This window comes from Ascaphus truei, chromosome 10 (assembly GCF_040206685.1).
Source record: "Ascaphus truei isolate aAscTru1 chromosome 10, aAscTru1.hap1, whole genome shotgun sequence".
Taxonomy (NCBI): Eukaryota; Metazoa; Chordata; class Amphibia; order Anura; family Ascaphidae; genus Ascaphus; species Ascaphus truei.
The window spans coordinates 4,209,425-4,236,568 of NC_134492.1; the positions used below are offsets into that span (position 1 = coordinate 4,209,425).

A 27,144-nucleotide genomic window follows, 5' to 3' on the forward strand; every position below is an offset into this window, starting at 1 on the left:
CCCGACCAGCGCCGGCCAGGCCCCCCCGCAGCCACCGCCAGGATAGTGAGGGACAGAGGCAGCAGCTGGGGGTCGTCAACCTGCAGAGAGCCGCAAGTAGGGGCGGAGAGAGCGGCGTGTGGCTCCGCAGCCTCAGGTTGTCGACCCCTGTCCTAGTGGATTAAAGGACAGGCAGGTATCCCCTTTAAATCTAGAGTGAAAGGGTGGATCATATTTAAAAACACTATTTAATAATACAGATAAAAATAGTGGGGTCACACAGCTGGAAACAACGACGTGAAATCTAATTCTGAATATGACCAATCAATCTATGCTCAGTAGCTGGTCAACCGCACGATAAGAAGGTAATATAGCATACAAACATGGGAATTTTAAACGGACGCCACGACGGTGGCGCCAAGAGTGAAAGGCTACTGGAGGTTAGACCTCACCGACAAGACCAGGCTGTACGGGCATAACATTGCCGGCATTGCAGTACTATGTATTATAGAATTGACACCTTACTAGTTACGCGATAAGATACACTGATATAGCTGCATCACCCCGCGGCTTTGCTTCACTGGGTCACACTATGTGTAGGAGGTTGTAAGCGATATATACACTTCCTTCTCCTTCACATTGTTTGGATACCATGTGCGATTTAGCAACAAATGAACTACAATGATGACATAATATTGTGACAATAGTATGTATAGGCTGGCGGACAGCTAAACCAGCCACTCTGAAATAGAGCGTTATAGTTACATATTATATACATATCGCTAACTGTTTATGTCTACCTTTATATTTGCTTTATATTTGCACTAGTACACGGTTTGAACATATAAGCTGACCTGTATCTTTGTATGCGCTATCACCGTACAACTTGTAGCTATATCGCTGCTGTAATGCTGGACACATTTTGTGGTTCCTTAGACTCTCCGGGTACTATTCACCTGAGAGGAGTGTTACGGTGATAGGAAATCCTGTCCCGTTAGGAGTCGCAGATTTATATTGGCACCCACGTGTATTCACAACGATATATTGCGTATCAGTGTTGGTCACTCGTTACGTTATAAATCCAATTATGTGGATAACTACTAATAACATTAGTTAAATTGCAGCCTTTCAGCGGGGTATCTTTTATTGCATTGTAAACACTTTCACGAAGCGTCAACGTCATTTGCTTTATTGTTTGTTCAAGAATTAGTGGTACATAAGTGGTTATTTATATCATAATTCACATTCTATTATTCAGAATATTGGAATTATTAAAGATTACTATAGGTCTCTATATCTCACTATGTACTTTGAGTGCAAGAGAAAGGGACTCTTGTGTAGGGATCTATTCTCCACAAAATAGTTTTTGGTACATACGTAACAATATTTTCAGTTAAATGTTGTGCTATAATGTAAATGTAATGTAGCTGATGTAGCCGGATCCCCACTCACCTCTATAGCGGATGCAGGGGAGGCTGCGGCTTGCTCGGAGCCCTGCGGCGGATGCCGGTACATGGTGCCGCCATCTTGATTGCATCGCTCATGCGCGATAGGAGCCGGCGCATGCGCAGAAAGCCCCAAAGTAACAGCGACCATTATGGAGGGTGCGCAGGCACAGTGAATGTGGTGCGCATGCGCAGGGGGTAACATTTGCGGTGGCCATCAGAGAAGAGAGATACATTTGGCGCGCTGGGACCAGACCACGCCAGTCGAAGGAGCAGAGCAACCAGAGAGGTAGAGTGCAGGGAGCAGTGCTCCTCTGGACTAGGCCTAGGTTTGCCCCTTAGGCCCCAGATAGGTCCTGAGTCCCCTTCCAGATTGTGGCTGCTATAGGGAAGGCCCCAGATAGGGATGCTGCCCTTTAGCCTTACAGTGACAGGTGTAGCACCAGCGAAGAGACGCAACACGGTGAGCTGTGGTCTGGTCCCAGACCACAGGCCGCAGCTCACCGCGTGGCGTCTCTTCGCTGGTGTTCTTCTCTGTGCAGCTGGCAACCCTATTGGCTGCAATGGCCCATGTGCTCCTGTATCTCCCTGAGGCTCTTGAGCTTCGTAGTCCCTTGCGGAGCCTCTTCTAAGATGGCCACCACAACTGTTACCCCCTGCGCATGTGCACTGCATTCACTGTGCATGCGTAACCTCCACTAGAGGAGTGGGTGTGGTGGGGTGGGGGTGATGAAGGGAAGTGGAGACTCTAGTCCTGGGCCCGTGAAAAATGTCTGCGGCCCTGCCAGGAATGCCCTATCTCAATAGCCCCATGGATCTTAGTGAATCTGGATTTTATTGCTTGGCAGCACAGAGATCAGAAGACAAAACACATCTTTATTGTGACACCTTGTGACGTCAGGGTGATAGAGGGAGGAAAGTAGGAGTGATAGAGAGAGGAAAGAATACAGCGTTCTGGTGGAAATAATCATCAAATAAAACACTGTATTGTATTAAGTTGTGTACATTAGATTTAATTTACAGCACATATTGATAACAGCGGTACATTGACGCTTATTTCCATACACACAAACCTTGTGTCCCACAGTCTCATTTCTGGATGTTGTGCTTTCTTTTGACATTTCAGAATATTAAACAAATTACAATTGTTGCACATACAATCAGTGCCAAATCTCTTATGATCAGTTTCTCTGCGCCGTTATTTCTGGTGGGAGTGGGTGCAGGAGGTTGGACAGTGGTGGGAGTGGGTGCAGGAGGTAGGACAGTAGTGGGAGTGGGTTCAGGAGGAATTAAGAGGGCAGCCTGTGCTATATTAGACAGGTCTGATTTCAGAGAGACCTTATCAAAGGCAATCAAAGCAAAATAAAGGATGGTGCCATTCTCTATAACAATATTATTTGGAATAAATGTAAATGTTTCACTGGATCCAGCTGGCAGGGGGGTGAGACTGGAGATGTTAACAGAAGTGGAAGTCTCAAAGTTGATTCTTAGTTCCTTGGGGTTGGTTCCCATTCTTAAATCGTATCTTGAAGCTGAAATATAAATATATATGCACATTATGACAAGACTATGGGGGAGATTAATCAGACATGATAGTGGGTTAGAGCACAAGATTCAGCGTGAACTCTTATTGAAATCAGTGCGAGTTAACACCAGATCAGGTGAGCTAACCTGTACTGGCGAGTGATGAACCTGCCCACACGAGTAGACAGATTACTTAATGACCACATGTTTTTATAAGAGTTTTAATGACACACTGAAAACCATTGAAATGAACCTGCAGATAAAGGTGCTGCTACGCCATGCAGTGCTGTCCAGCACTATGTCCCTGTAATATCCTGTGCATTCAAACCCCAAAGAAAGTCTATTCTCTTATATGTTTTAGTATATATAACTACCTAATGACTTCACCACAGGTTGATTTCTGCAACTAAGGTTTATATTCACTCAAACAAATGAAAAATAAATACATTTCCTGTTATTCCTCACTCTGCATAATATACTGTATAAGAATAATCTTTTTTTCCACTTTAATTCATGCACTTTAATAAAACAAATCAGAGCAGTTCAATAATAACTATAACACCTCAACTTTAATGATCATAACCAAACAAGAAGTTCATATACAGTATCAGATACCCTGTCCTTTGCTGACTTAATTACAATTCAAAGTGTATAATAGTGAGGTTTAAAATCTATGCACCCTTGTTATCTCATCCATGAAGAATTCTCATGTTGATACATTAAAATATAAAAATATATTATAATTCATATTCATTCATAAACTCAAATAAAGTCACATACCGTTCCCCTGGTCCAGATCGTCGCCAGTCGCTGTCCAAGATAACACGATTTTGTTTTCTTCTATCTTTGCCTCCAGGTCAGTTATTTTCTCAGGTCTATAGATGTCTGGTTGGGGACCCGAGGGCACATTAGTGACTATGAAAGAGCCACCGGAAGCTGTCCTACTGAATGCTCCCAAGGTAAGTTGAAGGTCATCATCGTTAAGCACAGGCCTTGGAGGGTTCATAGTGATCTCACCTACAATATAAATGGAGTTTCTTACGTATGTTTTATCATATTGAGTATCATAATATTGCTGTAAATGTATTTCTTACAAGCCATGTAGAACTCGTGCAGAGTTTTCCCTAAGTCCTGTCCTATGTGGCAAAATTGCAGTATTAGCGCTAAAAAATATGCGTTGTTTTAAGTGGGCAGCTTATTGACCTTAAAATAACACATATTTTAACAGGTGTGATAAAGATATCAGAATTGAGCATTAAAATGAGTAAATAATGCAATTTCACTCATTTCAACGCTACTCCTAAAATCCTCATACCTGGCAGTGTAATACTACCGCTAAAAAGCACAGCACATTTATAGTGCCTTCCACAGGCAGGCCATAGGTCTATGCCTAGTATATAATCAATTCTATACATATAGGCAAGATAACCTATACCACCCTGGAATTAGTGAGTAAAAAGCTAAAATGTAACACCTAAACATTTCATTAGTAGAGCAAGTGGCCAGATAGTTGTGGGAACTCATGATTAGCTGGCCACTACGGCCTAATACAGAGATAATACCCAGGGCTCTATTTCCTTCCAATTACACATTTTCCAGCTAGTCATCATTTTATAAATTCCCTAGGGGATAAATCAAGATTTTATCATACATTTTTATTGGATTTTAATTAATATTGAAACATATTGCACATATTTATGGTTTTAATTGCTGTATAAACAAACATATTTTCCACACTTACACTATGTACTGTATATACAGTGGTGTGAAAAAGAAAGTACACCCTCTTTGAATTCCATGTTTTACATATCAGGAGATAATAACAATCATCTGTTCCTTAGCAGGTCTAAAAATTAGGTAAATACAACCTCAGATGAACAACACATGCCATATTACACCGTGTCATGATTTATTTAACAAAGATAAAGTAGCTATTTTCTACAATGGATCGATTGTTATTCACATATCACCCAGTTTTCTGAGGTCCAGTTACCCGGGTAAGGACTAATACTTCCTAATACTCACACGTGAACTATTTGGTGTGCTCCGGAGGCGGGGACTAGTGACCCGCAGTCCCAGAGCCAGGTCTTATCTTGGGGCAGTCCCAGAGCCTGGTCTGATGCTGGGGCAGTCCCAGAGCCTGGTCTGATGCTGGGGCAGTCCCAGAGCCAGGTCTGATGCTGGGGTAGTCCCAGAGCTGGGCCTGATGCTGGGGCAGTCCCAGAGCCAGGTCTGATGCTGGGGCAGTCCCAGAGCTGGGTCTGATGCTGGGGCAGTCCCAGAGCCAGGTCTGATTGCAGGGGCAGTCCCAGAGCCAGGTCTGCTGCTGAGGCAGTCCCTGAGCCCAGTCTAATGCTCGGGCAGTCCCAGAGCCAGGTCTGATGCTGGGGTAGTCCCAGAGCTATGTCTGATTGCAGGGGCAGTCCCAGAGCCAGATCTGATGGTGGTGCAGTACCAGAGCTGGGCCTGATGCTTGGGCAGTCCCAGAGCCAGGTCTGATGCTGGGGCTGTCCCAGAGCCAGGTCTGATGCTGGGGCAGTCCCAGAGCCAGGTCTGATGCTGGGGCAGTCCCAGAGCTGGGCCTGATGCTTGGGCAGTCCCAGAGCCAGGTCTGATGCTGGGGCTGTCCCAGAGCCAGGTCTGATGCTGGGGCAGTCCTAGAGCCGGGTCTTATCTGGGGCTGTCCCAGAGCCGGGTCTTATCCGGAGGCTGTGCCAGAGCCGGGTCATATCCGGGGGCTGTCCCAGAGCCGGGTCTTATCCTGGGGCAGTCCCTTGCAGGTCCCATGTTACACTTAGTAATATAATGTTACATTGCAATTGTAAAATTTCACAGACTGCAGCACAGAGTCAGAAATCAGCCATTTCGATAGCCCTGGAAGGAGGATATTTGCCAATCGATCACAGGAGAACAGATCGATCTGCAGCTTAGGTTATTATTTCTCATTAAAGCTACTCACATGCTGCATATAGTAAAACAAAATGAAAAGTGTAGCCAGGCTCACTGCTTTCAGGCCCAGGTAACCACATTAGCACTAACGGGGTTAATGAAATAAAAAAATATATCACTTTCCCCAATAATGTCGAAGGCGACCATCCTCTTCAGAATCTCTGCCCCCTGGAACTACTTCCTAAAACGATTGATACCCAACCATTAACAGAAAGTAATCCAAAGCCCAATGTCCCAATAGGAACATCCTCTCCCTATAAAGATATCCATAAGGCCTTATGGCCTATTTGCAATTCTAAGACCATCCATGGCCTGATTATGAGGGATCCTCAACTCTCTGGAAGCGCCTGTTCCTCTGTTTATAGAACAATCTTCTTTGTTGAATATTTATTTATAATCTTCTTATCTTCTTTTCTTCATCTATTCTTCTTGACATCTTCTCTCTTCATCTTTATCTACTAGATATGTGTGAGGAGGAAGGTGCCCTGGAGAGGGTTGTTAGGTCCCCCTTGATGGGAAGGGTGACAGAAGTTAACTCCTTGCTTGCTTTAGTGGTTTGATAGGCAAGGTGTTGGGTAGTGGAGTGTTAGGAAGGTACTAAACCCTATGGTGCCTGTGGTATATATTGGTAGCCTCGGGCATCAAAATAGTTCATGCATTTCCTCTTATTACATAACCATATGCTACAAATATATAAGATTATCCGCCCCCCCCGTTGCATTGCTAGCAGTAATTCACTGCTATTTATCGGTGGAGTTGATTGCCTAATAGCTATCACAATTTTTATATCGCACCCAATACTACATTCTTAAACTAGAAACGTAACATAGAGATTTAAGCCCCTATTTACTTGGGGGTACTACTTCCGAAGACACCCTCCAGCACAAAAATACACCTCCTGGCTCATTCTAGTATCGGGCAGGAAGGTGTATTCTGGGGGCAGCTGGATTCTTATGAGATACAGCTTAGTAAACATGGCGCTGATCCTGTAGCAATGACTGTTAGTAGTAGTTTTGGGCTACTGACTGTAAGGGTTCCGGTCCAGGTTTTCCTGGAACTTGCCCTTCCGTGGCCATCTTGGTTCCTGGCTAACCGTTGCCTGAACTTGACAATTGGCTGCACCTGTTCCAGGGCTTTAAATAGCAGTCAGTGACTCCCAGGCCCGGCCCGAGCATGGCATTCTGTTCCGTGTGTTCCCGGACGCCGTCTGTTCCTGTGTACTAGTCCTGCTTCTGGTTCTTGTGTCCTGAGTCCTGTTCCAGGCTCCTGTTTGTCTGTGTGTTTTTGCCACATTGGATGTTGCTCTGGACCTCTTTGTTTCCTGTTTGTCTATATTCCAGCCGTGTTACCTGTGTCCTGTTGGCTGTGGAGTTCCTGTTGCCAACCCTGAAACCGGACCCAACCATTCTTGCCTGCCGTGACCTCTGCAGCATCCAGACTACCATTTCTCTAACTGGATTTCTCTGTGCCGTGGCTCTGGTTGGTGATCATATTACTCTACCGTAGCTCTGCAGGTCCACTTCCCATAGGACGTGAGCAGCGGTATACTACCAGAATCAGCTTGTTCCTTTAACTTGAAGAACACAGTGTCACTTAATCCTCCAGCCAGGAGGGGGGGGGGGGGGGGAAGTGCTTTCTTTTAGCGTTCAGTAGACAGACTTAGGGAGTTATTAATTAAACTGTGAGTGTTCATCAGGACCCTATCGCATGGAAAGTCCCACTGACTTCAAAAGGAGATCCTGTGCGATAGTGCCCCAATCGGCACTATCATAGTTTAATGAATAACCTCTTAAGCCCCAATTCAATATACTATGAAGCATCTACTCCATTCAAATAAATGGAAAGATAAACTTTCCCTGCATCAGGAACGTAGTTTCACAGCATATTTAGTTGGGGCCTTAGAATGATAAAATAGTGTGTCATTAAGAAATATGCAGTACAGATATATTTCATTATTTAGAAGAAAGGGATGGAATTAAATTCCACACATTACACAATGTTCTTGAAATAAACAATGGGAAATTGGTTCCTACCATTTTCTACATAGCCGGGTATATACAGAGCCCGATTCCTGGGCAGGACCAGTCTGCTCTTTTTGTCTTTTCCTTCAACGCGCACCTTTAAGCTATATCTCCCATTTCCGGAGAAACCAGTGAAGTACTTGGAGTAGACGCCATCATTCTTTGCAATATCAGCACCTTAAAAAAGTGAAACAATAAATTACATCAGGCAAACAACCGCATGTGATTGTATACAAACACGCACACGCACACATACACCACCATCTTGCAATGCATCAATACTGATGCATTCTGTGAGTTAGCATTCACATTACCAATCAGATTTGTTACATTTCAAGTTTGTCTCTAGGCAGAAAAATATCACCCAAGCTCAGACTTCCGAGTTTGATGCAGAAGAAAGGGAGAAAATGATGGCAACGGAGGCAGAACTTTCTAATGTACAGATATATACATATATATGACATAAGAAACAGCAGGCACTCCACTGGAAAGTCCATCAATATAGGTGCTTGTCCCATAAAGTAATAACAAAACATACAATACCGTTTGTGAGACGAAATCAAAGGGCAGCACTCAGGTAAGTAGGCAAAATAATTAATTATATTTGAAAATGACACAAAAAACGACGTTTCGGTCCCTCAACAGGACCTTCTCAATGTGGTATATTAATACCCACATTTCCAATAAACTCAAACTCCAACACCCACCACATCATGAATATATATATATATATTTATGTCAAAAAGAGTGCTACTAAGCGTGGCAAATTGTCATGGAACAAGTAAACCCATTTCTGCTCTCTCCAATCAACCCCCCCCCTTCTTTGCAGCTTCTGCTTGTCAGCTCCTTAATGCTGCAGTTCAGGTAATATCCTGCATGTGTGCTTTTTTTAATAAATCAGTTCTGTAGTAAGAAAAAATACTTTTAGCATTTTCTGTTTTAAAAACAAGTTTGAAAGACCAATTTTCATGTATTCTATTTTAACAAGCATGCTTGTTCCTATATCAATGATTTACATTGCCCATATTTAAAGATGTCGCCAAACTTTGCCGATCAATAGACGGAGAACGAATTGACCGGCAGCTATGCAGTTCTTTAGGTAATTAGAGATTGCCCACATAAAAGTATTGAAGTAAAAAAAAAATTAAAAAAAAAAAGATTGAACTGCAGCTTTAAGTTCAGCTGCATGTATTTGTTCCACACACACACAGTGCCTGTGTGATGTGTCACTATGTTGCATTTTCTGCCTCTGTTCATGAGGTCTGAGAGTTGCTATAGCAACCTCTGAGATCCTTCTCAAAATGGGCTATCCTGCCCTCCCCCCTGCCTTGCTGACAGTTAGTTTGTCCCATCACATTTCTAGTGTGACACTTGCTCCTCACTTCCTTTTCCACCCTGGACACAGTGAGTACAGCATCTGCCTGCTACTACCCTGGCAAGGCCTTTCTGTCTTACCATAGTCTAACCTCACGCAAGCATTCAGATAGAGAAGCACTCTCTACTCACACTACACCTACAAGTACCCCTTTGTTTTCTCCTTCTGCAATAAAGTTAATAAAGACAATAAGGACTTTTTATGCTTTGGAAGAGGGAAGGCACGAGTTAAGCTAACTGGGATTATTCATACACCATACGTGACACTGGTTTGCACGTATTCCCATCTCTGGCAAAGCAGATGCTAACTTCAGATAACCTCAATCCTATACAACCCAGACCTGCCTAAGGCAGGACACGAAAACAATTCTTGTGTTCTTAACACAATTTGAAACCAATGTTAACCCCTGAAGTACCAGATTGATTAAAATACATAATACTGGTATATCATATATATCGCCAAACATTTAAGAATTGATTTAAGAAGTTATAAACCACTTCATTCATTGTATGGCCGGTATATATAATGTAGTTGTAATGAGTGACCATGCAATGTTATGTTAATTCTGTTACATAAAAATTAAATATTGCGCGGTTTGTATGTTTATTCGCACAAAATGTGAGATTTTAATAGACACGATTTTTCAGAAGTGGAAACCTGATTGAATATGGCGAGATCACACATATTTTACCAGTACATAATGACTTGTCCAAACGCACACTTTGACAAGTACAACATCGCAGTTTATAGACTAAGCCCCATTTTCTTTAATGATACCCCAAAATCACTGAAATTACCTGCTCCGTTATCCAAAAGCTCCAGAGTCTCCGCGTTCCCATTCAGTGGTTCGATGATCGCTGTCACAGTCGCTCCCGTCACAGGGAGCAGTCCCTGACTTACTGCTGCGTACACGACCATTGGATTGGGGTAGGTGTTTGTGTCCTGATTCATGTGGGCATTTACCATTACTGGAGGCACATTTTTGTCGGCTGCTTTGGAGCTCACGGTTATACCGATGGCTTGATTGGATGTTAGGGAATTGCAGAGGCTGTAACGCCAAGCTCCGCTCTAGAGAAAGGAATCCAGCTGTTAATACATTTTACCAATGTCTTAAAACTTTAATAACACCATTTATTTTATTAGCACAAAAATAATTACCTATTTTGTTTTCCAGAAAAATATTTACAACAGTGGTGAAAGACAGAAGAGAATTAGACCGATGTTTGTCGTTTAGAGAAGTGTTTCATTATAATCACATTCCTGTGAATAGAGCTGGAATCTTCCCAAGTACGGGGAAGGCGGCTTCTATGCAATAGAAGCCATAGAATAACAACGGTCCCTTTGATATATTCAGAATATTCTGCTTTAAACAATTAAAAATGTTTTTTTTTGCATTTTAAAGGCTCCGTTGTAGTTTGATAAACTTCATAGCAATGTGTAAACTTTCCATGGTAAACTAATACAAATAAATGCCTGTTTTTGTTCAGTAGAAATACAAGATTTCCCACTCAACTGGTTATAAACGTCTTACACAGGAAACCAAGTGGGGTTATTGTTATCTTGTTATGATGTAAAGTGCAGGATTGTCACCAGGATGTTTTACCGGAGTATATAATACTGTCCGCGCTGCAAGAAAGCAGGTTTCCTGTGTAATATGAAGCGTTACAGCTGGGAACAGGAGAATAACACGCATTGTTATAACAGAACAGATTACCTCTGCGGTGCCCGGGATTTCCAGCCTGGAGGATTTGGAAGCTGGGTCACTGGTGAATTGTGCAGCAGTATATACGTTTCCCTTTGGGGTTTGTACTCTGAGAGCAGGAACTGCACTTTGCCAGGTGACCAGAAAGAAAGTCGAGTTCCCCACTGTGCTGTCGATGGAAACCGTGCCATTCAGACACTCCTTTGGTTTAGCAGTTAAACCGGTGCTCTCCAGCTGTTACAAATAACGTGATATGAACAAATATAAGCCCAGGGAAAGGTTCTATAGTCGCTGCGCATAAACACCTTGATACACATTCAAATATTAATGAGCCCAAAACCTGTACACTGCATTGTTATCTGGTACTTTTCCATATGAAATGCATCACCTTTCATTACATTTGATATACTTTTACATACTTTTATATTACTTTACTAACTCTTTAGCATGTAGTACTAGTACTAGCGGGTTAGTGAGGTTATTAGTGGGATTGCTACTTGTTAATGAATAAGGACTAGGGAAGTAATTATTATTACTAATCGTTTCATTACTATTACAGCCATTTTTGCTATTACCTGATTCTGAAGTTTACAAGTCACTCAATTTCACACAAACTATCTGCCCAGAATGAAGGAAAACATTTTAATAAAAAATGATTAATATGAATATATCACCTGAATAGCCTTGTGAGAAATATCCCCATTTCCTGCTGAAATGTCACTGAAAACATCAATCAAATCATTAGCGTCCACTTTATCTGATGCAACATATCGTAATCCCCCTGAGAAAATAGATTTTTTATTTTAGAACTATAGATTTCTGCATTTCTTCTACATTTATGAGATAGGAATAACATATATAAACTATATTTATTAGACAGGAATAACTTGTTAATGTCTTACCCTTAGCGATACATTTGCACAGTTATATTAAATCTTAGCCTTTTCCCTATTGGTAACATTCTCTCAAAGAATTCCAACTTTCTATTAAAATCAGAGCCCTTACCTGTGATATCTGCAAATTCTTCAAGTTCCTTTGCTGCGCTTGGCCCCAGAGCTATGACATGAACGATTGCTCCACTGGCGATCACGTCAGGATAACAGAGGGCAGTGTTATAATTGTCTTCTCCGTCCGTTAATAACACAATTTCAGTTCCATCTGATGTTCCATCTCTCTTTTTGTTCACCTGAATATATTACAAGAGATATTAAAGGAAAACAGAAGACCGACTTCATGTTACGTTGAAAAACAGCAGTTATTTTAAATGTATTATTGGAAATGCATTGTGATGCATTTGAAAGCAACATATTACATTTTCCTTGCATCATGTATCCATTAGGATTCATATAGCTGAGGAGAGAGAGAGAGAGAGAGAGAGAGACATACAGGTAGAGAGAGAGGGAGAGAGAGACACATACAGAGAGAGAGAGGGGGGGAGAGAGAGAGACATACAGAGAGAGGGAGAGAGAGACATACAGAGAGAGGGAGAGAGAGACACACAGAGAGAGAGAGAGACATACAGAGAGAGAGAGAGAGGCAGGCATTCTGCTATATTGAACAAAGCACGTAATAAATAAAATGTAATGTTGGCTAAATCTTCTGCTGTAGTCGAATTTGCTGTTAGAAACACATTGTGTTCTATGTTTTACATGTTTTCTCCATATTTTAGGTAGTAATTGTTAATTATTATAGAATTTATATGAAATAACATATTGGAATGATTAGTTAAGTCAGCGGTGCCCAAACTGGGGGACATGCCCCCGGGGGAGGGGGGGAGCGGGAGAATTTGTAGGGGGGGGGCGGTTACAGAGGCCCCACGCTCTTCCCCACTGCACTTAAATTAAATGCCGGGGGAGGCGTGAGGCCTCTCTAACTCACCTGCTCTCTGAGGGTCTTCGGCAATGCGTCGCCATGGCAACGCTGCGTCAAATGAACTAACTGAGAAGTTCTCCTTTTGGCGTTTTTAATTATAACTACATGACTACAATTCGGTTGCAGCTGATAAAACTTTTCTTAGATATAACATTGAAGACTTGAATGCACCTCACATTCCTCTGAGTAAATAATGCACATTCATCACACTAATAGAGTATATTTATTTCTGCACTAAACTGAATTCATATTATTGTTACCAGCATGTTAATAGCTCATATACAAGAGAGGCTAAACCGTCTATAACTTACCTCAAAACCGGACCGGATTCCTGCACAGATGTTTGTTCCTCCGTTTGCCGTAGTAGGAAGGAGCAATTTTAGCGTCTCACGATTCGCCCGAGTGGTTATTTGAACTAGTTGTGAAATGGGGGATGCAGAACTTTCGAATTTGACAAGCCCAACATAGGAGCCTGTTTCAATGATCTGAATAAGGAATATCTCTGCTGCCTGCTTCAGTCGCTGTATACGGTTATTCTGCAATCGATGGAAAATATTAGTGACATTTGACCTTTGCTAAAAAGTTCATACACAAACATCAATACTAAATTGGTTGATATGCAGAGTGATATGGGTAACATTAGGGGCCTCACTGTAACACAAAAAGGGGTTAAAAATGCCATCAAGTTAGGGTTAATTAGGCTGCCACCTATTACAGATATTGATGAGACCATGAATTTTTTTTTTGCACACTGCACACACTGCACACACTCTCACTGCACACACTGCACACACTCTCACTGCACACACTGTTCGCTGCACACACTGTTCACTGCACACTGAGCTCACTGCACACACTGCACACACTCTCACTGCACACACTGTTCACTGCACACAATGCACACTGCACACTGCACACACTCTCACTGCACACACTGCTCACTGCACACACAGCTCACTGCACACACTCTCACTGCACACGGCACACACTGTTCACTGCACACAATGCACACTGAGCTCACTGCACACACTGCACACACTGTACACTGCACACACTGATGCACACACTGTTCACTGCACACAATGCACACTGCACACTGAGCTCACTGCACACACTGCTCACAGCACACTCACACACACACACACACATCCATATACACACACCCATATGCACACACACACACCCCCATATATATACACACACACACACACACCCATATATATACACACACACACACACACACACACACAGTTTCTCTCCCATATACAGTATACTGTACATACACACACACACTCTCTCTCTCTACACAGACGGGGAAGGGGGGCTGGGGGGGAGGTCGGAAAAGAGGAAAGGCCACGACCAGCACCACCACCCGCTCCCCCCCCCTCCTCCCGCGTAGGCAGCGGGGACAGCGGTGGGGAGATGCCCAGCCTTCCATTCAACTCCAGCGATAAACTCAGTGCCATCTCCTGTCCCGCGGGCTGTCACGCAGTGACGGGGGGAAGCGGGGACCGGTGGGACATCCCCGCTCCCATCATCTTCCCCGCGGGCTGTCACGCGGTGACAGGGGGAAGCGGGGACCGGAAGGACATCCCCGCTCCCATCTCCTGTCCTGCGGGCTGTCACGCGGTGACAGGGGGAAGCGTGGACCGGAGGGACATCCCCGCTCCCATCTCCTGCCCCGCAGGGTGAAGGGTGCTGCTGGGGGGGAGAGGGTGATGATGTGCCGATGCTGTGGCCAATTTTTTTTCCTGCGACCCCGTTACTAATGCGGTGGTCTCGGGGTGGACCCCGAGGACCGCGTTATAACGGGGTTTACCTGTACTTCCACATACAGTATGGATTAATAGATTCATTTTACTTACAATTTGTATACATTATATCCGAATGTACTTGAGTTTTTGTCATATAATGCTTTTATTTTGTAAATGTTTATAAAGTTACTGAAAATCAATAAAAACATTTATGGGAAAAATAAATCTGGTTATGCCTTCTGATAAAGCAGCATTCATCAAAAAAACATAAATGCCATTAGTTCACTTTCAGGGATATATTCTGTAATCTCAGTTAGTGCCGATCTGCGAGTCTGCACACAAAGCCCCATTGAAGTCAAGGGCTTTCCATGCAGATCATGCATGAACATAGATTACAGAATATTAACTGATTAAAGCTGATTGGAAATACTGAAAACATCAACATTGGATCTTCAATGATAATTGTGCCGTTTCCATCTCTGTGTTTTTGCCCCTGCTGTTTCTTAGTAACCCTTTGTTTCAGTTCCTCCCCTTCTCTCTCCTCTGTTACTATGTATCTCAGTGCCAGAGCTGTCTCTCTGCCTGCTACCATCCGCAACGACTTCCCCTTTCCTGGGGGTTTGCTTGGGTTGCTTCCTGCTTTTCCCTTGTGGAAAGTGCTTAGGGTGACCAGATGTCCCGGTTTAGCCAGGACAGTCCTGTTTTTTTAGGTATCTTTTGGGGTGCTAACCTTGTCTTTGAATCCCGTTGGCCACGCACTGGCAAGCTCTGATTGCGCATGAGCGACTGGCAAATGCCGATCGCGCATGCGCACAAGCAGGCGGCATGCACTCTTCACGCATGCGCAGTCGACGAGAGCCGATTTGTCCCGGTTATTGCTGGGACAAACATGGACCCCCTATCAGTGCTGCAAGCCGAGTGCTTTCTGCTCTGGCAGTCTGCGGTTTTGTCTCACCCCTGCTCTCCCCAGGGAGGGATAGCATTAATTAATAGCATTCATTGTTTCATCATGCGCCTTATTTTGTGCATTCTGGAACGTTTTCACTTCGTTTCTGTTTTGTTCTTGTACATAAAGTTAATCAGAGATTCAAAGAAGACTTCATCTTTGTATGAAAGAAGGGGGTGGGTTTGGCTTGCGAAGCCCCCGGGTGCCTCGGAAAGAACAGTAATCTGCCTATACGGTATAAATATTGGCTCAATGACTTTCATAAATCTATTTAGTTACAGTAATAAATCTAATATAATATTATGTAAAGAAGGGAATTACATTAACCTTCCTATTGTGCATGTTATGTGTGCCATTTTAGCTCTGTCCCCTGGATACTGTACAGTAGTTGTAAACTGATCATCTACTTTTTAGGTTCCTGGATCGAGAATGTGATGCAGATAAATATTTGTGAAAGGGATGTTAGACTTCCAAATAAAGTCTCACTGTAAAACATTACAATGCATTGAGGCAATGATGACCGTAGTAGCCTACAAAGAGGTTATGGGCTATATTTACTAAATGGTGCTAAGTCATAAGTCACCTTACAGCTCTTTTGAGTTAAACGGCTATATAACACTCTGGCTTAGCACAAGTTGTAAATATGGCTATTTTTTAATTGAACCTCACAATTATACATTTTAGAAATTTACAATGACACTTTTAACACAAAACCTTTGCTTCTTCTGAGGTGACCAATGTTTGCATCACAAGAGACAAAATGGGTAAGGAAACTTACAGCACCCATGCTTCCTGAAACATCAAGTACTAAAGTGACCACTCTGTCTCTGTACTGCAGCAGTGAGAAGGACGGAGCCGGGATATTTGTGTTGGTCAGTGGAGCAGTAGACTTTATGTCAGTGGAATTCACGATGACGTCCCATGTGCTGCGGTAGTTACACATTCTGTTTTGCAGGGTTGGAGCCTCCGTGTTATGAGTACTCGCATCACAGAATTCAGACACCTAAATATAGGGAAATAAAATACTAGTCAATTCACTGCATAATAATAGTGTGATCCAGGTAACATGTATTATATTAATTAGCAGCAGCAAAACATACACGATCTGTATATTTTCACATAATACAGTAGTTGCACTGGTTTTTTAAATAGGCACAAATAGTATATATTCTGCTTATAGTTTTTAATGCAGAAGTCATGGGGAGTGTGTGTGTGTGTGTGTGCGCGTGTGCGCGTGTGTGCGTGTGTGTGTATACTGTTCAGAAAAAATGTGTGCATAGTTACAAAATGGTGTTTAGCGAAGAAGATAAGCACATTTCTAAAACTTGTCGCTTTTTCCTCCGCAATATAACTAAGATACGCCCTTTCCTCTGTTGTTCGACTGCTAAAACTCTGACTCAGGCCCTCATTCTCTCCCGTCTTGATTACTGTAACCTCCTGCTGTCCGGCCTTCCTGCCTCTCACCTGTCTCCCCTACAATCTATCCTAAATGCTGCTGCCAGAATCACTCTACTCTTTCCTAGATCTGTCTCAGCATCTCCCCTCATGAAATCCCTCTCCTGGCTTCCGATCAAATTCCGCAACTCACACTCTATTCTTCTCCTCACTTTTAAAGTTTTACATTCTTCTGCCCCTCCTTACATCTCATCCCTAATTTCTCGGTATGCACCATCCAGACTCTTGCGTTCTTCTCAAGGATGTCTTCTTTCTACCCCCTTTGTATCTAAAGCCCTCTCCCGCCTTAAACCTTTTTCACTGACTGCCCCACACCTCTGGAATGCCCTTCCCCTCAGTACCCGACTTGCACCCTCTCTATCCACCTTTAAGACCCACCTTAAGACACACTTGCTTAAAGAAGCATATGAATAGCACTGTGGATATTCTGAACACAGGATACATAAAGCTTGGCCCCCTGCAGACGCACTTACCAGAACTCCCTCCTACTGTCTCTGTACGTTCTCCATACCTACCAATTAGACTGTAAGCTCCTCGGGGCAGGGACTCCTCTTCCGAAATGTTACTTTTATGTCTAAAGCACTTATTCCCATGATCTGTTATTTATATTATCTGTTATTTATTTGATTACCACGTGTATTACTACTGTGAAGCGCTATGTACACTAATGGCGCTATATAAATAAAGACATACAATACAATACAATATTATCAAGTGCTTTAGACAGTAAGAATTATGTTAAAAAACGCTTACATAAAATGTTTCCTGATAAAGGACGGTCGCTCGGAGGACTGAAAAAAACTAATTTGTAAAACAACGTTTTATCATTCACGAGTGGGCTCAGTGTGTCATCGATGATGCAATCATACAGCGGCATTCTCGTCTGTGGGCGTTTCATCAAAAGGAGGACATTTTGAGCACACACTTTGAACCATACTTATAGTAATCTTAGTGTTTCATGTTAGATTGACAACAGTTTAACACATTTATGAGATACGAAGGAAAATCTCCTATTCCTCGTTTAATGAACATGAACCTTCTGCAGCGTATCTGGTGCGTGTTCACATAATACACTGACATCAATGTAGTTAACATCAGTTGATTGTCTACATTGTGCCTTTTATATTGTATTAATCTACATAACAGACCTACAAATGTGCACATTTTCATGGGGATTGAGCGATAAACATATAAGACATGATAAAAAACAAAATAATTCCCTTTTACTGAACAAGGTGTATCTATCTATCTACATCTACATCATCTACATCTACGTCATCTATAGCTACTTCATTTATAGCTACGTCATCTATAGCTACGTCATCTATAGCTACATCATCTACAACATCAGGGGTGCACAAACTAAGGGGCGTGCCCCCCAAAGATTCTCTGTGTTGGCGCGAGGTTTACAGAGGCCCAGCGCGCTTCCTGAAGACACTTAAATTAAATGCCGGGGAAGTGATGAAGGCCTCTGTAAACTTCACTTACCTTGGCTCAGACGGCTTCTGGAGATGCGTTGCCATGGCAATGCGTCAAATGGTGCAGCGGGGTCAAGTTGCCATGGCAACATGATGTCATGTCGCCCAGAATGCCGGAGCCGAGGTAAGGTGGGGGGGAGAGGGTGGAGAGGGGGACAGCCGGATGGGGGGTGCAGGGGAGAAAGATTGTGCTCCCCTGATCTACATCAGGGGTGCACAAACTAGGGGGCACCACCCCACCCCGAGATTCTCTGCGGGAGTGCGGGGTTTGCAGAAGCCCTGTACGCTTCCCTACATCTACATCATCTGCATCTACTTCATCTAGATCTGCATCATCTGCATCATCTGCATCATCTGCATCTACATCTACATCATCTACATAATCTGCATCTACATCATCTGAATCTACATCTACATCATCTAAATCATCTACATCTGCATCATCTACATCTGCATATACATCATCTACATCATCTACTTATGACATCATCTACATATACATCTACAGTACATCATTCCCATCTACATCTGCATCACCTACATCTACATCATCTGCATCTACATCATCTGAATCTACTTCATCTAGATCTACATCATCTACCATCTACCATCTACATAATCTACATCTGCATATACATCATCTACATAATCTGCATCTACATCATCTGAATCTACATCTACATCATCTACATCTGCGTATACATATCTACATCATCTACATATACATCTACAGTACATCATTTACATCTACAACATCTACATCATCTACATCATCTACATCATTTACATCTACATCATCTACATCATCTACATCATCTGCATATACATCTATATCATCTACATCATCTGAATCTACTTAATCTACATCTACATCATCTACATATACATCTATATCATCTATATCATCTACATATACATCTTCATCATCTACACCTACATCTACATTTACATCATCTGCATCTACTTCATCTACATCTACTTTATCCGAATCTACTTAATCTACTTCTACATCATCTGCATCTACATCATCCGAATCTACTTAATCTACATCTACATCATCTACATATACAGCTACATCATCTACATATACATCTATATCATCTATATCATCTACATATACATCTACATAATCTACATATACATCTATATCATCTATATCATCTACATATACATCTACATCGTCTACATCTACATCACCTACATCTGCATCAGCTACATCTACATTTACATCATCTGCATCTACATCTACATCTATTTACACCTTTTTACCAGGATCATTCATTGAGCAAAACAAGGTAATGAACCAGGACCAGCCAGAAGCCCCCACATGCCTCTTGTATCAATACTGTGCAGACATTTTGTTTGTTTATGCTTTTATGCATGTCTCCATCTCTATTTTGCGCCAGTCTTTAGCTGGTGAAAAGAAACTGTGAGCTTTTATAGTACGAATCTGTTATCACTGCTTTGAGAATAGTGCTTACTGGCAAAATACGTCGGGTTTGCCATTTTTTGGCCATCATGCGACTTTTTTTTCACTGACTGTTTTTTGGTTATAAAAAGCCTTTATAGCGCGATACTGCCCGTTATCACGGCTTTGTGAGTAGCACGGCAGGCACTATCACACTATAAGGGCATTTATCGCACTTAAACCCACTTATCACTGCTTTGTGAATCGGCCCCTTAGACTCTGGCAGGCGGCTTTTCTGGGTTGAAATCGAAACCGGTTGCTCTGCTCTTCGCGCAAGAGCAACTTTGAAAAACCCGCCTGCGCTCTTACTACCGGAGGACTACAATCTGATTGGCTCACAGATTCTTATAGTATTCTGAGTTTCATTCACAAAATTCACCAACCAATCAATGCGTGGGAAAATTCCTAAGCAACCAATCAGAGCCAAGCTGGCTAGAAAAGCCGGGTTAGTGGGAAATCTGAAACAGCCGAGGGACATGCGCAAGCCTGCCACCTTCGTCCGTGGCGATCTCAATGCCACCCGGTGGGACAGGCTCCATCAGGTCTGGCAGAGCAATTGGCAGCCCGGACGACTGCCATTGATCTCCGGACCTGGTACTCCGCCTTTCCCCACTGACCAAATGCTGTTCACAGCTCTAGCATCCTCTGACTGCTCTGAACTCAGATGTCCAGCAGACTTACCAGCGCCTATGGGTTAGCTCGGGCAGCCTGTTTGGACATCAGTTCCAAATGTAAAATCACATTACATTATTAAAGTATATTTTAATACACTTGGGTATATGTGTTAAGATACTTCTGAGTTTCTGGGTACAGGGGACAGAAGAAGAAAGATGTTGTACTTTTATTTCTACCTGCCTTATTCCCCACACGCTATCCTTTAGACTCAGACTGGACTCTTAGAGTCCCCCATCAACCGTATATATGGTTGGGGCACCCACAAACCCTAAACTGGTTCTGGGTCACCTGGGCACTAGCTGGGGTACCCCCTTTAACCTTGGGATTCTCTCAGCTACTATTCATCCCTGTGCCTCATTCTCCCTTCTGGGCTGTGCAGAAGCAGGGTACCCTAGGGGTGAGTCTCGCTTGCGTTTTGAAGGGGAGGTATTGCCGGGACAATGTGCCTACATGTATCCGAGAATCAGGCCTGATTCCCGGGTATATTTATAGGGGAACTGACAACTCGGGACCCCAACCTCCTAGGCACATTCTGTCAACGGTTCCTCCGCAAAAAAAACTTGAAACTCCCACCCTAGCAATACCTGCTTGCGCCTGGCATGCCCGGAAAGGGAAAAACACCAAAAATACTTATATTACAGGTAATACATTGAAATGGTACAATGTTACTGGGCCCAAGAGCTAACTCTCTTGGACCCTTATACATGGATCAGGGGTAACCAAAACAGGCTTAACCTTTATTTGAGAGCCTGGTTACCCCCTACTGTCACAGTGATACATACACTAGTAAAGTATAATAACAGGGGCCGCAGTAAAAGGGACCATAAGGTTGTTGCTAAAAAGGGGGACCTGGTCCCCGAGATAAAGTCAGTACAGTAACAAGTGAATGTACCTCCCATGAGTTTTAAGAGTCTTCCCAGGGAAGACCTGTATCAAGAGAGATACCAGTATGGATGACATAAGGTGCAAGTGTGATTGTATATGTGAATGGAGTGTCCCTATGGCTGGGAACAGGAATAACGATTGATGTTGTACCATAAAAGCTTCTGGTGACGTCTGTATCATCGTCCAGCCAATGACCACCAGCACCCCGAGACGAGGTTAATCAATGCGTTTATGGACCTACGCCATACACTGATTTACCTACACTGACTGCCTAGGAGCTGGGCTGGGAGGATTACATATTTGTATCTTTTTAAAACATCATTCAAAAGTTCTGTAATTGCTAATGTTGCCCACGATAAACCCGTTAGTTAGATGTATCACTCACGGAAGACAGAGCCTGCATGTACATGATGGATTCCTTGGCAAATTGGTTCTTCTCGGGCACAAACACACAGCCTTCTTCATACAGGCCAGTTTTAGGGTCAAAGTTGCAAGCTTTTGTGTCACAAGATTTCCCTTCACATTGCATTGTGTTAGTGCCAATAACATCAGCGGAACACCTGGCACCAGAAAAGAGAATATATTATTCTTCACAAACGTGATGATGTTTTTAGTTGCACAGTGCTTCAGGGTCTCATATCCAAAAGGGAATCATATAAGTGCTATTACATTTAGACATAGTGGCAAGCTAACCCCTGCAGTGCCAGAGAGAACTGCAACACATTGCAAAGCAAAATCATTCATTGCAAGACCTTCTGGAACTCTAGGGGCTACTCAGCGAGGTGGCCATAGGGTTAGCACTCAAGACGCTATTTAACAAAACCTGAAATTAGCTAGCAACCTCTTCGGAATCGGTCTACTAAATTATTTTTCATAGAGGTTCAGTAATTATCAAATTAAATTTGCACAGTCTAGGCAACTGGGGATATACAGTAGATGGCTCCCTCTAGTGGAGCAGAAAGAGTAGGAGATGGAATCTGCTCTCAGAGCCTTCTTTGAGTCCCAGGGAAAGGACATTTGAGATGTGCATCCATGAGTAGCCCTGCTTCGACATACGGTACAAATTAGTGTGGGGACATATTGATAACTTTCTGGCCCATAGCATTACCAGGTGCAGAAGTTAGCACTAAATGGCACTTTTTAAAAGTTGAAATGCCTTGAGATTCATTGGGGTTTGTTGCTCAGGCTCAAGCTATTGATAAAGCATTCTTCTGCAAATCATTAGACCAGTTTTTGGATCACTTGGAAATGTTTTACTGTAGTTCCCTCATATCACATAGAGACACCTGCACATGTGTGCCTGGCAGCCTTCCCATTGCATCTCTTTACACACTGAGTAGCAGTACATGTTACAGTGCAACTACTCTCTAAGTAAATTATTTTGTGGCTTCATTTCACTCTCACCCCTCATATTTATAATATGACAGGAGCCAGGGAGAAAAGGAGCTTGTAGAAACACTTCCAAATGGAGAGTAGGGAAGGCAAAAGAATATTCTGGGAGTGCTGGACCTGTATTTATCATGTGGGGGAGCAGGCTGATTAATTAATCTCAACTGAGCTATGCCTTTAAATATCAGACATCTACTAGTCTGCATTGCTAGCTGCAAAACACAACCCACCCCTCTCCCGCCTATTTATATGCCCTTCTCCTTAGGGTTGGCCTTATACACTCTGAAAGACATCTTCTACACCCTCTACACATTCTACATCTACATCTTCTACACCTTCTACATCTTCTACATCGACATCTTCTACATCGACATCTTCTACACCATCTACACCTTCTACATCTTCTACACCGACATCTTCTACATCGACATCTTCTACACCCTCTACACCTTCTGCATCTTCTACACCGTCTACACCTTCTACACCGTCTACACCTTCTACATCTACATCATCTACAGCTTCTATATCTTCTACACCCTCTACATCTTCTACACCCTCTACACCTTCTACATCTACATCATCTACAGCTTCTACATCTTCTACACCCTCTACATCTTCTACACCCTCTACACCTTCTACATCTACATCATCTACAGCTTCTACATCTTCTATACCCTCTACATCTTCTACACCCTCTACCCCTTCTACATCTTCTACACCCTCTACACCCTCTACACCTTCTACATCTAGATCTTCTACATCTTCTACACCCTCTACACATTCTACATCTACACCTTCTACATCAGGGTATTAAAGCCAACGTTCTCAATTCAATAAAGCATTGCCACTGTTACTGATCCTTTATCTCCCACTTAAACACGTAACACATATTATCTTTAACTCAGCAGTGCCTTAATTTACTGCATTTACTTCCTTTCACGTGACTTTGGTTTTCTCTCCATTTTAGGAGGTGTATGTGTAAAAACAAAACCCAGAACAATATCTACCCCCTAACTTCAAGATTAGCAAGTTTCTGTACTATTTGTTGGATATATATTTTATTCTATCTTGTAACGTAGAATGTAATCTCAAATAAAATGAGTGTGCGGTGCCACCAATTTTGCAGTAACATACAAATTATACATAGATATTGCTGTCTTTTTATTGGCACATTTCTATATTTTGAGCACTGAATTAATAGCATGTAAAGTAAAATAATAATAATAATACCTTGTCGCTTCTACTTTAAGATTTTCAGCAATATAATAGGGTGTCTCGGTGTTGTACTCATCAAAAACTCCCCATCGAAGGTGAGCCCATTCATGGACAAGCACTCTCCCTGTAAAGACACAAGATAAAGAAGTGGAGTTGCCTGTCTGTAAATAAAGTGGTTTTCTTGATAATCCTCTCATGACATTGTATTCTCTCGCACTCAGAGGATAATCAGTATCATGTAAAAAACCTGTTTTATTTTCCAGAGAGTTTGGGGGACCGGATAGATTTGATTCCACTCTGTAGTCTCATAATGTCCCTGTATGTTTCTTAGTGTAAACTCCACAACTGGGCTTTCTAAATTGTTTGACCTTGTTGGCCTGTGAGTCACAAGGGGGAAATTTAAATCCGCAGCCATTGTTAAATTCAGACTCTGACTCATCATTTACAACTCAATGTTAACAGCTCTAGTTCTATGGGCTGGATGCTGTCAAGATTATTATTATTATTATTATATCTTAACTCCAATGTCGCTCAGTGTCACAATTCAGATTACCAGGAAATGTGCCCATGTTTGTGGCTCTTCCAAACTCCAGCTTCTGTCTGCTAACTTGGAAATAAAGCTCATCTTTCACTACCACCCAGCTGCACTACATGTGAGCGGCTTCCGACACAGGTATTATCTCTCTGCTCATCTTAAAGACCTCTCTCTGGCCACCAAACCTTCATTCTTTTTTCTAACTCTGAAAGTGTCACCTCCTTGTTTCTCAGGCTCAGAAACTCCTCATCCTACATTAATATCCACATTTTTGCAAGTGTAAACAATGCACCGTCACAGGAGAGAATACAGACCTCGACTCGTGAAAAGCTTTCCCTAACCCAAGAACACTGCCCCAATCCTTGTTTAATATGGATCTCTTCTAGGGTTCTGTGTTAACATGGATAATTAGCACAAAGTGACACTCAGTAAGTGTTCATTCGCATGTCATACATTTACCCAGAATCCTTGACTGCACTGGAATGTTGTAACTCTGCTTAAAAATGGTCAAACCACAAATAATCAAAGCACTGTTAAAATATTCAACACTCTGTTTTATCCTCTTTACAAATGATTGGGTATATTTGTTTTATAAAAATGCAGTAAAATCATTATCCTTATAAATGATTAAAAGTAAAAAAATCATGTTTAACATACATACAAAAAACATGAATATGTTTGCCTGCCTGTAAGAGACGTGTGCAGAGGTTCATATAATGGAGACTGTTTTAGGGTGAAATTAATCTGGGCTTTATTGAGCATGTTCCTTTATCCAGGCAAAACATACAAAAACAACAAAATAACAAACTCCTATCCCTTTGTAAGGGCTAACTTACTTCCCCAGACCCTATCTGCAGGACTGGAGGGATATTCTCATTCCCAGCCTATCACCCCAAAGTCTCAGGAGGTATCTTAAGCAGTGTAAGGTTAAAAATTGTATCTGTCAGCTCTGTTCCCCTTCAGGGACTGAAAAGGTTAAAGCAGTATGTGTCAGTATTGTTTTTCTCAGAGACCAAAATGGTAGAAGTATTTTAGCTTTGGGACCAGATGGAAAGGAGATATGTATCTAAGGCGGCTAACATAGAATAAAAAGTAAAAGGATATAAACAGCCGAGCCTGGTAGATGTGCAGATCTCAAGGTGTCTCCAAGTGAAGTGATGGGTGCTTAAAAAGAATAACAACAGTGCATAGCATAATACTGTATGGTTTGCATGACAAACAAAACATATAACGCATATGACAAACAGCTGAGGTGACCAGCAGGTGAAAAATAAAATTAGCATTTAATAAAAAAAAACATACAAATGACATATAAAAATAATAATGAATGAAATAAAAATGAGATGGGTCAGAGGGGATACTCTCAAATATACCCACTGCCTGCCCTTATCATCTATCTGGTGAGTGGGCAATTCTACCATTGCAGCAGAATATCAGTCTGACCCATCTCATTTTTATTTAATTCATTATTATTTTTATATGTCATTTGTATGTTTTTTTTTATTAAATGCTAATTTTATTTTTCACCTGCTGCTCACCTCAGCTGTTTGTCATATGTGTTATATGTTTTGTTTGTCATGCAAACCATACAGTATTATGCTATGCACTGTTGTTATTCTTTTTAAGCACCCATCACTTCACTTGGAGACACCTTGAGATCTGCACATCTACCAGGCTCGGCTGTTTATATCCTTTTACTTTTTATTCTATGTTAGGCGCCTTAGATACATATCTCCTTTCCATCTAGTCATTTTCTGACCAGGGGGTCAGAATTGTATCAGTGGCAGCCACTTATATATATTCATATTATATATATATAAGGTTTTGTTCTTGTTAGTCACATATGTGTATATATTCATTTTATATGTTGTATTAATCACCGTATACCATTTTAGTCTAGTTAGCGCTACCTATCTTGTTTTTTGTTAGCTTTGGGACCAGCTGTCTCAGGATACATTACATGAGAAGTAAGACCACCAAGCCTTATATGACCCCATTAAATAGCTGTTGCTCAGCAGTAAAATGTTTAAGTTTTACAGGAAAGGCATTTTTAAAGGTTACATGTAAATTTAGATGTGTGATCTATATGTGGGAACTCCATTTGTAACAGATGTAATGAACTGACAAATGTTTTTTTCTCATTGCTTTGTGTATAAAAGACCGTTCTGTTCAGTTATTAAATAGGAGTAAGAACTCAACCACATTGTGTGCCTCTGAATTCTTACCTCTCCGGGCTCGTCTACCATCATCTCTGAGACTAAAAGCATACCAGTGCCGTGGAAAGCTCCCCGGGTAGAGTGTGTGTTTTGCTTGCCCCAAGGACAACCAGAGGGATCGGATCTAATAAACACGTGACCCACCATGCCAGTCTCTGGCAGGTTCCTGGGTCCTTTGTGTCCAGGAAATAATGGGCGTCTTGCTCTCATAACAGCCTTTTTGCTCAAGACAGTGTCTGTGTGCAGGCTTCTCTGCTCTCT

General features: G+C 42.2%; 1 protein-coding gene and 1 long non-coding RNA gene across 3 annotated transcripts in view; one reads left to right on the forward strand and one right to left on the reverse strand.

The window, feature by feature from the left end:
- Positions 1-2,280: 2,280 nt before the first annotated feature.
- LOC142503443 (calcium-activated chloride channel regulator 1-like) overlaps positions 2,281-27,144 on the reverse strand; it is a 30,391-nt gene continuing 5,527 nt past the window's right edge. Inside the window, exons 4-15 of one of the 2 annotated variants that reach the window (XM_075615617.1) lie at positions 24,148-24,256; positions 21,914-22,088; positions 16,346-16,570; positions 13,179-13,403; positions 12,001-12,181; positions 11,670-11,776; positions 11,008-11,229; positions 10,091-10,361; positions 7,931-8,095; positions 3,729-3,965; positions 2,711-2,956; positions 2,281-2,680 (exon numbers count right to left, since the gene is read on the reverse strand). In XM_075615617.1, coding sequence (XP_075471732.1) covers positions 2,547-2,680; positions 2,711-2,956; positions 3,729-3,965; positions 7,931-8,095; positions 10,091-10,361; positions 11,008-11,229; positions 11,670-11,776; positions 12,001-12,181; positions 13,179-13,403; positions 16,346-16,570; positions 21,914-22,088; positions 24,148-24,256 — 2,297 coding nt within the window. In that variant the 3' untranslated portion in view covers positions 2,281-2,546. Of the gene's footprint in view, positions 2,957-3,728; positions 3,966-7,930; positions 8,096-10,090; positions 10,362-11,007; positions 11,230-11,669; positions 11,777-12,000; positions 12,182-13,178; positions 13,404-16,345; positions 16,571-21,913; positions 22,089-24,147; positions 24,257-27,144 lie in introns of both variants that reach the window. The other variant, XM_075615616.1, reaches the window with a different exon arrangement.
- On the forward strand, positions 8,164-12,173 carry LOC142503444 (uncharacterized). The gene is made up of 2 exons (XR_012804021.1): positions 8,164-8,495; positions 10,468-12,173. It is a non-coding gene; the product is annotated as an uncharacterized LOC142503444 (long non-coding RNA).